The sequence below is a fragment of the Cynocephalus volans genome, chromosome 13, assembly GCF_027409185.1.
Source record: "Cynocephalus volans isolate mCynVol1 chromosome 13, mCynVol1.pri, whole genome shotgun sequence".
Classification (NCBI taxonomy): domain Eukaryota; kingdom Metazoa; phylum Chordata; class Mammalia; order Dermoptera; family Cynocephalidae; genus Cynocephalus; species Cynocephalus volans.
In genome coordinates this window covers 64,622,583-64,635,262 of record NC_084472.1, presented here as the reverse complement: position 1 = coordinate 64,635,262, position 12,680 = coordinate 64,622,583, and the positions used below count along the sequence as shown (strand labels likewise).

At 32.3% G+C, this 12,680-nt stretch overlaps 1 protein-coding gene across 1 annotated transcript in view; it reads left to right on the top strand.

The window, feature by feature from the left end:
• The window catches only part of RTTN (rotatin), a 166,071-nt gene that overhangs the window by 25,822 nt on the left and 127,569 nt on the right, over positions 1–12,680 (top strand). The window contains exons 12-14 of the mRNA XM_063077369.1: positions 6,348–6,560; positions 8,589–8,701; positions 9,496–9,622. Of these exons, the coding sequence (XP_062933439.1) occupies positions 6,348–6,560; positions 8,589–8,701; positions 9,496–9,622 (453 nt within the window). The remainder of the gene's footprint in view (positions 1–6,347; positions 6,561–8,588; positions 8,702–9,495; positions 9,623–12,680) is intronic.

The window sequence follows — 12,680 nt, the reverse complement described above, 5'->3', positions numbered from 1 at the left end:
CACACACACACACACACACACACACACACTGCATATAAGAGTACTTTAAAAACTTCGTGGAAAAATTGAATTAAAATATAATCCATGAACTTTTTGAATACTCCTCATATGTACATGTATATACATATATAAAATTGGAACACTGATATATCTTTTAATTGAATGAACATCATTGAGAGCCTACCAATCTTCTCATCTATGCAAGGGAGTGTATCTTGGTTCTTATCATTCATATCAAGGTTAGCTTTTTCTTCTCTGTGGCTAGGAACATGTCGACAGAGTCCTTTACTTATCTCCATTTCCCAAATTCCTTCACACATGGAATATAAAAAGTACTGTCCAGTGGTACTTCAGAAAGTATTTCCTGGTTAGCATATGTTAATGTCATGTAACTTTTTCTTTTTCGTATTGTTTTAACTATTCCAAATAGTGTCAGCAATGCTTTATTTAGTTTCTACATGTTGATTGAGCTGGTTTCCTAGGACTGTCCTGTTTCTTGTATTTGTCCTATTTTATGTATAGTATTAGTGAGTCATATGTTTTCATAACTTAAGTGATTTCTTTTGTGTTTTTGGCACACATATATCCTCCCATTGTCTGCCTCCCTTCTGCCAGCAGCTTAATTGCTTAATATTTTGATTTTGGCAGCTTATCAAAAGAATTTCAGGAAATATGCCTGGTAGTATTAAATATTCTGATGCTTGTCTGACTCATTTAGTTAGTATTTGATATTTGGTAATTTGTTTTAGTGTCTAAACTATATTTGTAGTTTGTGTTAATTATTATGTGAATTCATATTTTTGTATGTCTTTTGAAAGTCCTTTAATGATAAATATCTTACGTTAGTTATCTTTTACAAATCTGCTTTTCTACCCTTGACAGCAGTAAACTTTCTTCTGTGTTAGTCTTTACTCTAGTACCTTTTCCCCCTGTTTTTCTATTGTACCTAGTTCTTTATTTTTGTAAGCATTGATCTTTTTAATTTTTAACTTTAATTCGGAGTATAAAATGCTCATTTAAAAAACATTTTATTGTACAAAGAGGAGTAAAAATTTACTCATTTCAAATTAGTGTTGAGCCTTTTTTTCTTTGAAATCAAGTTGAGAACATTTATAAAAATTCTTTTTTTTTTTTTTTTTACCATTTATTACTATCTAATATGCATTTACATTTAATTAAGCACTTCATAAATTTTAGTGGGTACTAATATTTTACCATAAAGATGTTTCATATTTTGCACAAGCATTCTTCTAGAAATTAAGAATTTGGGGTTTTTTTTAGTGTTTTGATAAATAACAGGATGTTAAATATCTACACACACATATTTACTTATATATTGGATTCTTAAATTTCTAATAGGAGCATTACTGGATCAAAGACTGAAAATGCTCAAACATTTTTTATTATAGGCATAATTTAAAAACATTATAGTTATGTAAGTTTTATCATTTTTATTAAAGAATCAGTAAAAAAAGTAGTACATGGAAAAGATAATTATAAGGTTATGTAAGGGGAAAATTATTAAGAAGAAGCACTTTGGAAAACTTGAAGAAAGTAGAAACTGCCCAGGGCCAATATCTCTTCTGTGTATTGCTAATCACAGTTTCTGAAAGTGTGCAGTATTGTAGTTTAATTAGGGCACTTAAATTTTTAAATGATTTTTAATACAGTATCAGAAAAAAATGTTAATTATGTAAAGACTTTTTTTGATGACTTTCTTCATTGTACTGTACCATATGTTTAGAAAAGCACATAGTTCAGTACATTTTTACTAAGTGAAGATATCTGTCTTTAAAAACTTTCCACCCCCAGAGCAAGAAATACATTACCAACATTCCAAAGTCCCCTTCCCATACATTAGTCTCCATCGCCCCCAAACTAAAGTCTTTAATGACTTTTGTCACCGTAGATAGATCTGTTTGACTGTTTTTGAACGTCGTATTTTAAATGGCATTATAAAACATGTACTCTCGCAACATTTTTTTTGAGATTTATCATTGCTGTTGCTTGTAGCAGTAATTTAATTTTTATTGCAAAATACTGTTAAATATGTTAATAGGTGTCAATATTTCTTTTGAGTCTTTTTTTTACTATGTTTTTAAATGTGAAGTTATATCCCTAAATTTGAATGTTAGTGGAAAAAATACTTCAAATGATTCATACACAAGCATTTGGTAGTGTACTTATTGCAAAAGGAAAGGTATGGTACACTTAAATGAAGGAATAGGACAACTATGGCAACTAGAGAACTATTTCCTCTGCCTTTTTGTTGCCCTTAGTTAATACTAACCATTTGTGGTTTTGTTCCCTAGAATTCTGCAGAGCAAATAGCCCAAACTTCATTTTCTAGTGACACTTACATGTGTAATATATCATCAGATCATTTGGGAAAATAAGAATAAAATATTAAATTTTACATGTAATATTTTGCTGTACGGAAAATAACATCGCTTGTGTTAATTTTAATTTTTGACTTTTATTCAGTAGTTTTTTCTGAAGTAATTTTCTGTTTTGTAGAGTGATAATTTTCCAAGGTATAAGCATTAAAAATAGAAGAATTCCAGTCATATAGAACTGGAATTGCATTAAAAATATCGGAGTCTTACTTTACATAATAATATTATCTAAACTGAAAAATTAGTGGTACTACAGTAACATATTATTAATAAAAATGTTCAGTCTATCTGTAGTTTGAAGTATTGATGAAAAACTTATTTATTCTATCACTTGTATCATATAGTTTATTGCTTTTTTGTTATTTTATCTATTGCTTATTTGGGCAGAATCAATTAAAATAGAAATCAATCATTTATCTTATTTGACTTAGTTTAGTGCTATAATAGTGTAAAGTTAAATCTCCATGGTATTTTTTGAAGGTAGTTAATTTTTATCATTTTTGTTTTTGAAGACAAATATCTGTAATTTTTGGTAGCTTTTTAAATATATAATTTGTAACTTCATTTTAACAGTTTTGGTCTTTGTAGGAGATTGTAATTAAGGTATTTGTTTATAGATAGTTACATTTGCTTTGATTGATTAACTACTTTTTAATGAGATCTAAACAGAAGTGCTGTTTCATTGCTGTTAAATTTCTTCTTTGGTTTACATAAATGTAAGGTTCTGCTGCCCTCTGCCTGTTGTTAGCCCACCAACAATTGAGGTGGAATTTGGACTTTGAAACTTTTTACCTTTAAGGTTTTTTTTTTTTTTGAATTGCCACTTGCCAAATACATAATGTAGATGTTGTAAAATAAACATGAATTTATGAATAGACTTCCTGAATTTGGCAAAATGACCAAAGGCTTTTTTTGAAACTATTTGTTGATTTTAAATGATTTTGGAGAATACTCATGTAGAGGTTAAAATAAGATGTTGATAATCTTGTGAAAAGTATTCTGGTTGGATAAATCAAATTGGTAAAACAGATGAAGGTAATTTTATTTGGGGAAACATCTGGGAAATAACTGTTTAAAGTACTGGCTAGCCAAGCAGACTGAGGGTAAGAAAGTCTTTTATACCACAGGCCTTTGGTTTTTCAGTGAGATGTATAAAATCTAAAGATATGGTGAAGCCACTTGAGTGATTTAGAGCAGTGCTTTTCACAGTGTAATGTGCATACAGATGACCTAGAGATCTTGATAATCACATCTTGCATATTGTGATTCACCAGGTGTAGGGTAGGGCTTGAAAGTCTGCGTATCTAGCAAACCCTTAGAAAATGCCATGAGTGCTCTAAGTGGCTAGGTTTAGAGAGAACAATATTATACTCCTTATGACCCTCCCTGCCCCCAAATACACATACATATGGGATGATGTTGTTGACTCTTTTATCTAATAGTGGTCATGGATTTGCACTGAAACATCTTCACTTTTAGTTCCAAATGATATGTGACTAATGCTTATATGTGCAGAACATCTGTCTTAGGTCTGGGGTGTAAACTGTGATTTGGTCCATGTAGGGATTAACTTTATGACCTCAACATGATGCTTTGAGTTGCAGAGATAAGAGTTTCAGATATAGGAATGCAGGGTGAAAATGCAAGGTGAAGTGAATGGAGGAAAGAAAGGAAATTAATATAGTATTTATTGAGTGCTATATGTCATACATTCAGCTTAATGCTTGTTTAATTCTCCTAGCAGCAGTTATTCTTATTTTTCTTACTAGAGTCAGAAAAAGCTCTTTTAAGCTAGAACACAGTGCTTTTGGAGTTAGATCCACTAGGATTTACTAAGTACAGTGCCCAACTCACTAAGTCTCCTTTGCTTATTCTTTGTTTTCCTACCTCTCCAGGGGAACCCTAGGACTGACTGTGGCCCTGATGAAATATCATCCTGTTTGTGATCTTTAACTGCCATCTATTTGTTGATGCTTCTCAAATTTATATTTCCAGAGCAGACATATCTGAACTACAAACTTGTATATAGCCAAAGTCCTTTCTGACATCTTCACTTAGATGACAATAGATAACTCCAACTTAACATGGCCTAAACCTAATTCTTTGCTTCCCCTCACAAGTGTGTTCTTCTGGTTCCCTGTTGCAGCAAATGGCAACTTCATTCTTCTAGGTGATAGTTGATCAGACAAAAACCTTAGAGTCAGCCTTGATTCCTGTCTTTTACTCACACCTAAATTCTGTCAATACCGGAAAAATGTCATTTCTCCCTTGAATATCTATCCAGCATCTGAACTACTTGAGTTGAACCCACCATCCTGTCTTGTCTGGGTTATTGCAGTAAACTCATTGATCTGTCAGCTTTAACCTTTGCACTTTACCATCTCTTCTCTATACACTGATCTTGATACTTGCCTAAAACCTTCCAGTGGCTTTCATAGAGGACAGGTCTTTATGATGACCCAAAGCCTCACCTGACCTGGACCATTCTTCTCCATCTTTCCCATTCCCTGTTTTTGAAAAATTTTTCTTAGCACTCCTGGCCACACCTGACATCTTGTGAAATGTACTGCTTTACTCTATGCTTTCTCCAGTGTAATGTCAGTTTCATGAGGGAAGAGGCTTTGTTTTGCTTCCTCCTGTGTTCCCAGAATCTGGAATTGTGCCTGGCATATAGTAGAGGAAAACAGTACAGTCCCAATTAATATTTGCTGAGTGAGTAATAGGTGAGCAATTTAGTTTCTGTCTCTCTCTTTTTTTCCCTACTAGGAGAATTCTTTACAGAACAATGAAATTTCTCGCAGCTTCTAATAGCTGCTGTTGTACTAGACTGGATGTTTTTCATGCTTTGTAACACCAAAATTTGATTCCTATAGTTTCTGATCTTCATTTGGCAACTTTATTTCATATAGGGGCATTGTTGTTTAGCTGAATCAACTCTAAATCTAAGGTTTTCAGGTAATTAATGATTATCCTTAAAATAGGTCATCCCTAAAATAACCATAAAATAGTGACCAAATCCACTTTAGTAAAGACAACATTTCATCCATAATAGTGAGTTCTGTCAAATGATTTTCTCTGAGCATTTAATTTTAAATCCTCTTCATTTCTTTAATTGAGACCTAAAATTTTATCACAACACCAGAACCATTAAAAAAAACAAACAGTTCTTTCAGGTTTATTTAAGGTTATTTTATATGAGGTTATGAAACATATAATATTTCATTTGGGCATGTTGATTTTATGCTAATTAAGGGGCCATCTTCTGTGAGTATTCTAGAACTGTTTAAAATATTATGTTGAATTTCCCTTTTCCCCTTTAAAAGACAAAACCAAACAAAAAAAAATTTCTATTCAAATCAGTCTATAGCTGTACTTGATTTAGTGTTATTCAATTTAATATGTACTCGATAAGCCCTGTGTTATGTGTCCAGCTATGGGACGAGGAAGTGTTCTTGTCCTCAGGAGTTTATTGGGTTCTTGAGGACATTTGTGTGCATATGCACAAAATACTTAGAGAAAAAGACCTTGTGCCTTAGTTCGGTAGGTAGCAGGGGTATAAACAAGTGTAGGGTCCAGGGAGAGAGTAATTCTGGGTGTTCGTTTGGGGCAGAAAGTATCCAGTATCCTAGGCTTTGAGAAAGTTGATATTTGGGCTTGAGACATTTTGGGCAGAGAAAAATTACATCAAACAAAAGCATAGAGATAGATGATGTGTTGGGAAATAGAATTTTCTTTGGAAAAAGCATAGTCTTTGTGATAAAGAAGTACTAAAAAGGAAGTTGCACTAGGGTAAGAGTATCAAGAGGTCTTCAAAAAGTTCATAGGAAGATTCGTATTATCTTTTAATTCCATTTTTTATGAGCTCTTTGAAGTACTCTTATAATCTACTATGTTTTTCTGAAGTTTTAAAACAAAGTTTTAATTTTTTTTTTTTTTTTTTAATTCATCAAGGCAAGTGAGTTTTTACCAGAGCCTATGTCAGCAGCATTATTTCTTCTTTCTTTGGACATGCCTATTTCATTGGAATATCCAGATATTCATGAAGCTGTTGTGGCCTATTTGGAACAGCTGAATTCTGAAAACTACAGTATTTATAAGCGAACTGCAGAGGCTGTTTATTCAATTGAATGTACCTGTAACTTCCTATCTGATGTTGGGAAGGAGGTAAAAAGTTTTGTTAATATCTCTTTTAAATCTCTTTGATGAAATACTTAGAAAATTTAACCTATACTTTTCAAATTGATGTACATATAACAATTGGATTGTTAGAGGTCAGATGCATTATTACTGAGTGGGTCAATTATCAGAGTAAAGTAAGAATATGATTTGTACAAAAGTAAAACAAAGACTTTAGATTAATGAGTGGTGTATTCATAATATCAGTTGTCTTAAAAAAAGAAGTTATTACAAATGTCATAATATTTAATAGCAGCTACTTTTATGAGGTGACTTATTGCATATGACATGCATGACAGTTGACATAACCAGAATTGTAAGGGTCATTTTAGTTCTTCCTTGTGGATATATATATTTTTGCTTTAGTATTTTATAGATGCTTATTACATACTCACACGGCCTGCTTTTTAAAAAATTAAACACAGTAATGAACTACACTGTTCGTAAGGTAATAGAATGACTTTAGGTGCAATGTTATAGCAATTATTATGTATCAGTATTTATCCCTTTTAAAAATACTATTAGGATATCATTTATCTAGTATGTTATCAGTGAAAGAGTTAATAGGTCTTAGAGACAGACATTAACTACAATAGTTGATTACTGTCTAAAAATACCAAAATGGAACCTGACTATCCAGGAGAATTAGGGACAAAATTTTTATTCCTTTTGGCCCCTGTAGTGGAGTGTGTCTGACCCTCATATTTATGAGGGTACTTCAAAAAGTTCATGGTTCCCATTCTTCTGACCTGGTTTTAAAAAAAAAAAAAAAAAAAGAATGTCCTCAAACAACTGCAGATAGATCTACCATATGACCCAGCTATCTCACTGCTGGGAATATACCCAGAGGAATGGAAATCATCAAGTCGAAGGTATACCTGTTCCCCAGTGTTCATTGCCAGCACTCTTTACAATAGCCAAGAGTTGGAACCAGCCCAAATATCCATCATCGGATGAGTGGATATGGAAAATGTGGTATATCTACACAATGGAATACTACTCAGCTATAAAAACAAATGAAATACTGCCATTTGCAACAACATGAATGGACCTAGAGAGAATTATATTAAGTGAAACAAGTCAGGCAAAGAAAGAAATACCACATGTTCTCACTTATTGGTGGGAGGTAAAAATAAATAAATAAATTCACACACAAAATAAATAAATAAATTCACACACACACACACACACACACACACACACACACACACACACACACACACACACACGGGGCGGGGGTAGAAGACATAACAATTGCAGTTCCTTGAAATTGATATGACAAGCGAACAGAAAGGACATTGTTGGTGGGGAGGGGGAAGAGGGAGGAGGGAGGGAGGTTCCGGTAATGGGCCACAATAATCAACCACATTGTATATCAACAAAATAAAATTAAAAAAAAAAGTTCATGGAAAGATTCGTATTACCTTTTGATTCTATTTTCCAAAACTTTTTGAAGTACCCTCATATAATTTTCCTTTATTTACTTACTATGGTGTCTTTTCTTTTTTTTTTTAATATCTTTTCCTTTTGCCACGTCTTGATGCCAATGGCTTCTTGTTTTCTCTATGATAGAATTTCCAATAGTGTCTTTAAGTTAAATTATTTCTGTGGCATTCTGTATGGTCAGTTAATCAGTCACATACTGACTATCCTCTATGGTCCTAGAACCAGTCAGGAGGTTAGGGGAGGGAGGTGGATAATAAAATACACTAGCCCTGCCTTTAGCAGGGAAGATAGGGCTACAAAAACAAAGAACCAGGCAACCCAATTGTAACTGTAAGCTTACTCAGAGTTAAATAATAGAAAGTCTCTGGTGGCATTTGGTGAGGGATTTTTCCCACATTTTTCCTCCTAGGCTGACACTTTTAGGTTGTTTCTTAAGAAAGTGGACTGAAACAAATGTGAGCAATCTCAGGGCTTCTGAATGATCTAATTTCTTGAAGTTGCTTCTTGGCTGTTAAGAATTTTATTGTACACGAGCTTGACATTTATTGTCCCATTCTGCTTCTTTTTTAGGGAGAGAAGAATCTCTTAGAATTAATGGAGCTGGCAGACCAAGCCTTACGTAGCTTTTCCTATCATCAGCATTTTCCCGTAATAAAGGAAATCATCTGCATTTGTTCAAAGATGTAATTTTTTCTTTCTTAATGTGATTATATTTTTATAGGATGCTGTGTGTGTGTGTGTGTGTGTGTGTGTGTGTGTGTGTGTGTGTGTGTGTTTGTGTTTGTGTGTGTGTGTGTGTATAAACTTAGGAACGATGAAAATAAAACCGACCTTAAATTTTATTAATTTTTTTTGTCTAAACTTCTTTTATATGTGTCTGACCTTTAAACTGTATATGTTCAGCTGCATTAGGACAGTTAACTTTTAATCAAAAGCAGACTTTAAAAATGTCATGCCTATAATCAGAAATAATCCTTGGATTTTTAAACATTTGATTTTGGTGTCCATTTAGACCAACTATTCAAGCACATTTGTTTATTTTTTAAGTTTTAATCAACAACTTAAATTGGGGATTTTGGTTTGTAAGATTCATTACTTTGTACCCTTTTCTTATATGGATTTTTGGAAAGCACTATGCATTGGTTAATTTATTTTGAAGACATTGTAGCAAATTCTTATTTAAAACCCAATATCTTCACTGCTTTTGGAAGGAATAAATTCCATGATGTAATAATAAACATCAATTAAGTGAGTTTTTAAAGACATTTTGATTTTTTTTTGGTAGTCTTTAAGAGAAATTCTCTGCCCTGATACAAATAAGTGCTTAGGTAAGTACTTGCTAATATTGGTTAGTTAATAAATAAGATCCCATTTGGAGGAATTGAAGCAGGAAGAAATCCCTACCAATGTGCTTTGCAATCTTTTGCTTAGTAACTTACTTGCCTTAGATGTCTTGGATGTTTTACTTTTTTACCAGCTGGAAATCTGCACAGACCAGCCCATTACTGCAAGGAGAAAGTCAGAAGGTGTTTCTACATATGTTATCTCACCCATTGCCACAAGTGAAAGTTGAAACTTACCACTGCTGTTTGGAAATTATAAAGGTGGGGTTTTGTTTTTTTTTGTTTGAACCAATAGCGGATTCTCTTATTATATCCCCCAAATTAAATTACGTGACCTTTTGCATGAGGTATAAGAACTATACCATAAAAATAGATGGTAATTATTAATCAATTCTAGGAGAATTGTAATGTTAAATTTCCTTAACTTAATAAGTTCAACAATTGAATTGCTTTATTAGAAGTTTTATTAAGAATTACATTTATGTTGTGTTATTTAATGATGGAAAAATTGTGAAGAGAAGTTGATTTCCAGTTATTCAAAAGTGATATCTATGCTCAGGAAAAGTTTTAGGTTATTATGGCCTAGATTTTATGGTTTCAGTTTTCTTTCCTTAGGGATATTTTTATTTCTCTTTCTGAAACAAATATTTCTTTTTTATCTTTTTAAATGATAAAATGTTTTAGGGTAGAATATTAAATATTTCAAGATTCTAAAGAACATTGTACATAGGACAGTATCGAAAAGCATATGTGTTCCCATCTTTTGGCTATTGTGAACAATGTTGCTATGAACATGGGTGTATGATATTTCTTTGAGACCCTGCTTTTAATTCTTTGAGTAATACCCAGAAGTGGAATTGCTGAATCATGCAGTAATTCTTTTTAATTTTTTGAGGGACCACAATACTGTTTTCCACAGTGAGTGTGCCATTCATTTTACATTTCCACCAGCAGTGCACAAGGATTCCAGTTTCTCTGTATTTTGTTTTCTTTTTCTTTTTTTTTTTTTTTTGAGAGTAACCATCTTAACGGATGTGAAATTGTGTGTCATCATGGTTGCTTTTTAATTTATTCATCAAGTTTTGAGTATTAGTTATTCTATTTTTTATTATACCTTTTCCTTGCTGCTTTTATTGACTCTTTTTTCATGTAGTCTTTCATTAGTTTCTTCTTTTGTGTCATTTTAAATTTTAAACATACTTATTTTGTAATTTTATTTAGATCATACTATTATTTCAAATTTTCCCATTTGTGATAGCTACCAAATCTCCGTTATATTGTTGATTTTAGCAGATATTATTTTTGACTGTCAGGTTATCTTTGGCAGGGTAGTTTTTCCCTTAGGAATCTTGTATTCTCTAAATAGTGGTTTTACATTTGCTGCTGCTTCTCTTCTGAGATTTGACAAGAGTTAAAGGTGATATAGCTTGGGAGGAGTTTGTTATGAAGGAATACTTTCATATGAATATGTTAAAATGCTTGTGAAAAGAGCCACGAAAGAGAGAAATCTTGCAGATACAGGGTGGTAAGTGGCTAATTAAAAGAAGCTAGTGACTTTGAAAGTTGAAGGCAGTGGGATCAAGAACATGATGGCTAATTGGGGTTAGATGGGCTTAGGTATAACAGGAAGTTTCTGTTGAGTCTTTTTTTTTTTTTTTTTTTTTTTTTTTTTGAGATTGTGAGTGAGTAAGTGGGATATTCAGTGTGCTTCAAATGACTGGTACAAGTAGGTATATTATAAGATCCAATAAGAGTTTTGGGCTACATTGAGAGCCTAGTTGATGGTATTCATAATCTTAATAGTGAAGCTAATCTACTTTGCATGCTTATCTTTGGCTAGCTGTTTGTGATTTTTGGGAATGTGAACATTTGCATCCATCAAGGATTGGGATATTTTATTGCTGGTGAGAACAAAGGAAGGCCTTTGGTGCAAATGAGCTGAACAGTTGAAGTGATAAACTGTAAAATCAAAGGATGGAAAGAGTAGAGCAAAGAAAAGTAGGAGGGTTTCTGGACTAGAGATCAGTGAAGGAGTATATTGTGAGTTAGTGAGCAAGAATATTAGAAACATATGTTTATGATTTTAACTTAGTGTTCCTGAGATAAAGGACAGTTGAATGTCATGAGACGAGGCAGTGAAGAAACTGAGGTCCCTATGTATGGGACAGCTCTTACACCCAGAAATTCAAAATGGTGAGATAGATTTGAAGTTCAGATCTTTGAAGTGGATTTTAAGTAATTCTTGGAAAATAGAAAATTTTGTGGATAGGAAAAGATTTGGTGTAAGCTGTATTATTGATGGATGTGATCATTTTGCTACATGATGAATATGAAATAGGAATTATTTGGATGTTAATTTATTAGAGGAATGATAGAAAAAAGGAAGATCAGAAACACAGACACATATATGTCAGTCTAGAATTTGTTTTAAAAAAATGCACTCAATTCAAATTTCTGACATAATTTTTACAAACAAGCAGTGTACATTTTGTTAGAATAATCTGAATTTAACTTGAAGTTTTGATCAAACTCAGCTTATTCATATTAGTTGTAAAGGGAGAAAAAATGGAAGAGTATGAACTTCTATTTAATGTTTTATTTTCTTATTAACTATTTGGGAATTTATATTGGGTGATACTATTCTCCTTGTAAAATATAATTGTGATTTTTGTTTTCTCACAAAAGATACTCATCTATATAGTACAATAAGGTGTTTTAAAATGGATAGATATTACTTTTCAAAGAATTATAATAATCTTTAAGTCAAAAGCTTCAGATGATGAAGAAAGCATATAGAATCTGGGTTTAGATAGAAGGATTTGTATAGTCATTTCACTTTTATTGGCTATATGATGTCATTCTAGTGTCTTTTGGAAAGTCCCCATGGTACTGTTGCAGTTCTACGTAACCTAAATATAGAAGGTTGCTAATAATGTATAGCTTACTTTTTCTGAATAAGCAACTCAGCTTTTTATTTTAAGACTTCCTTTGCAGAAGGGATGGGAAAGAGGTAAAATAGGGATGGTGACAACTTTTGTATTATTTATATATGACATTAATTCAGCAATATTTATAGGACATTTAATATATGCTCAGCTTTAGTGATATGATGGAAAAAGTGCAGAAAAGAGCTTACCTTTTGGTGGGAGAGAGAGAGAGAGAGCAAGTATATATATGAGGGCACTTCACTAAGTACATGGAAAAATAGAATGAAAAGATAAGACCAATCTTTTCATGAACTTTTTGAAGACCTTTTGTATATGTAATAAAAATATAAAGTAAATAAAAGGGCATATATAGTGTTATAAAGAAAATAAAA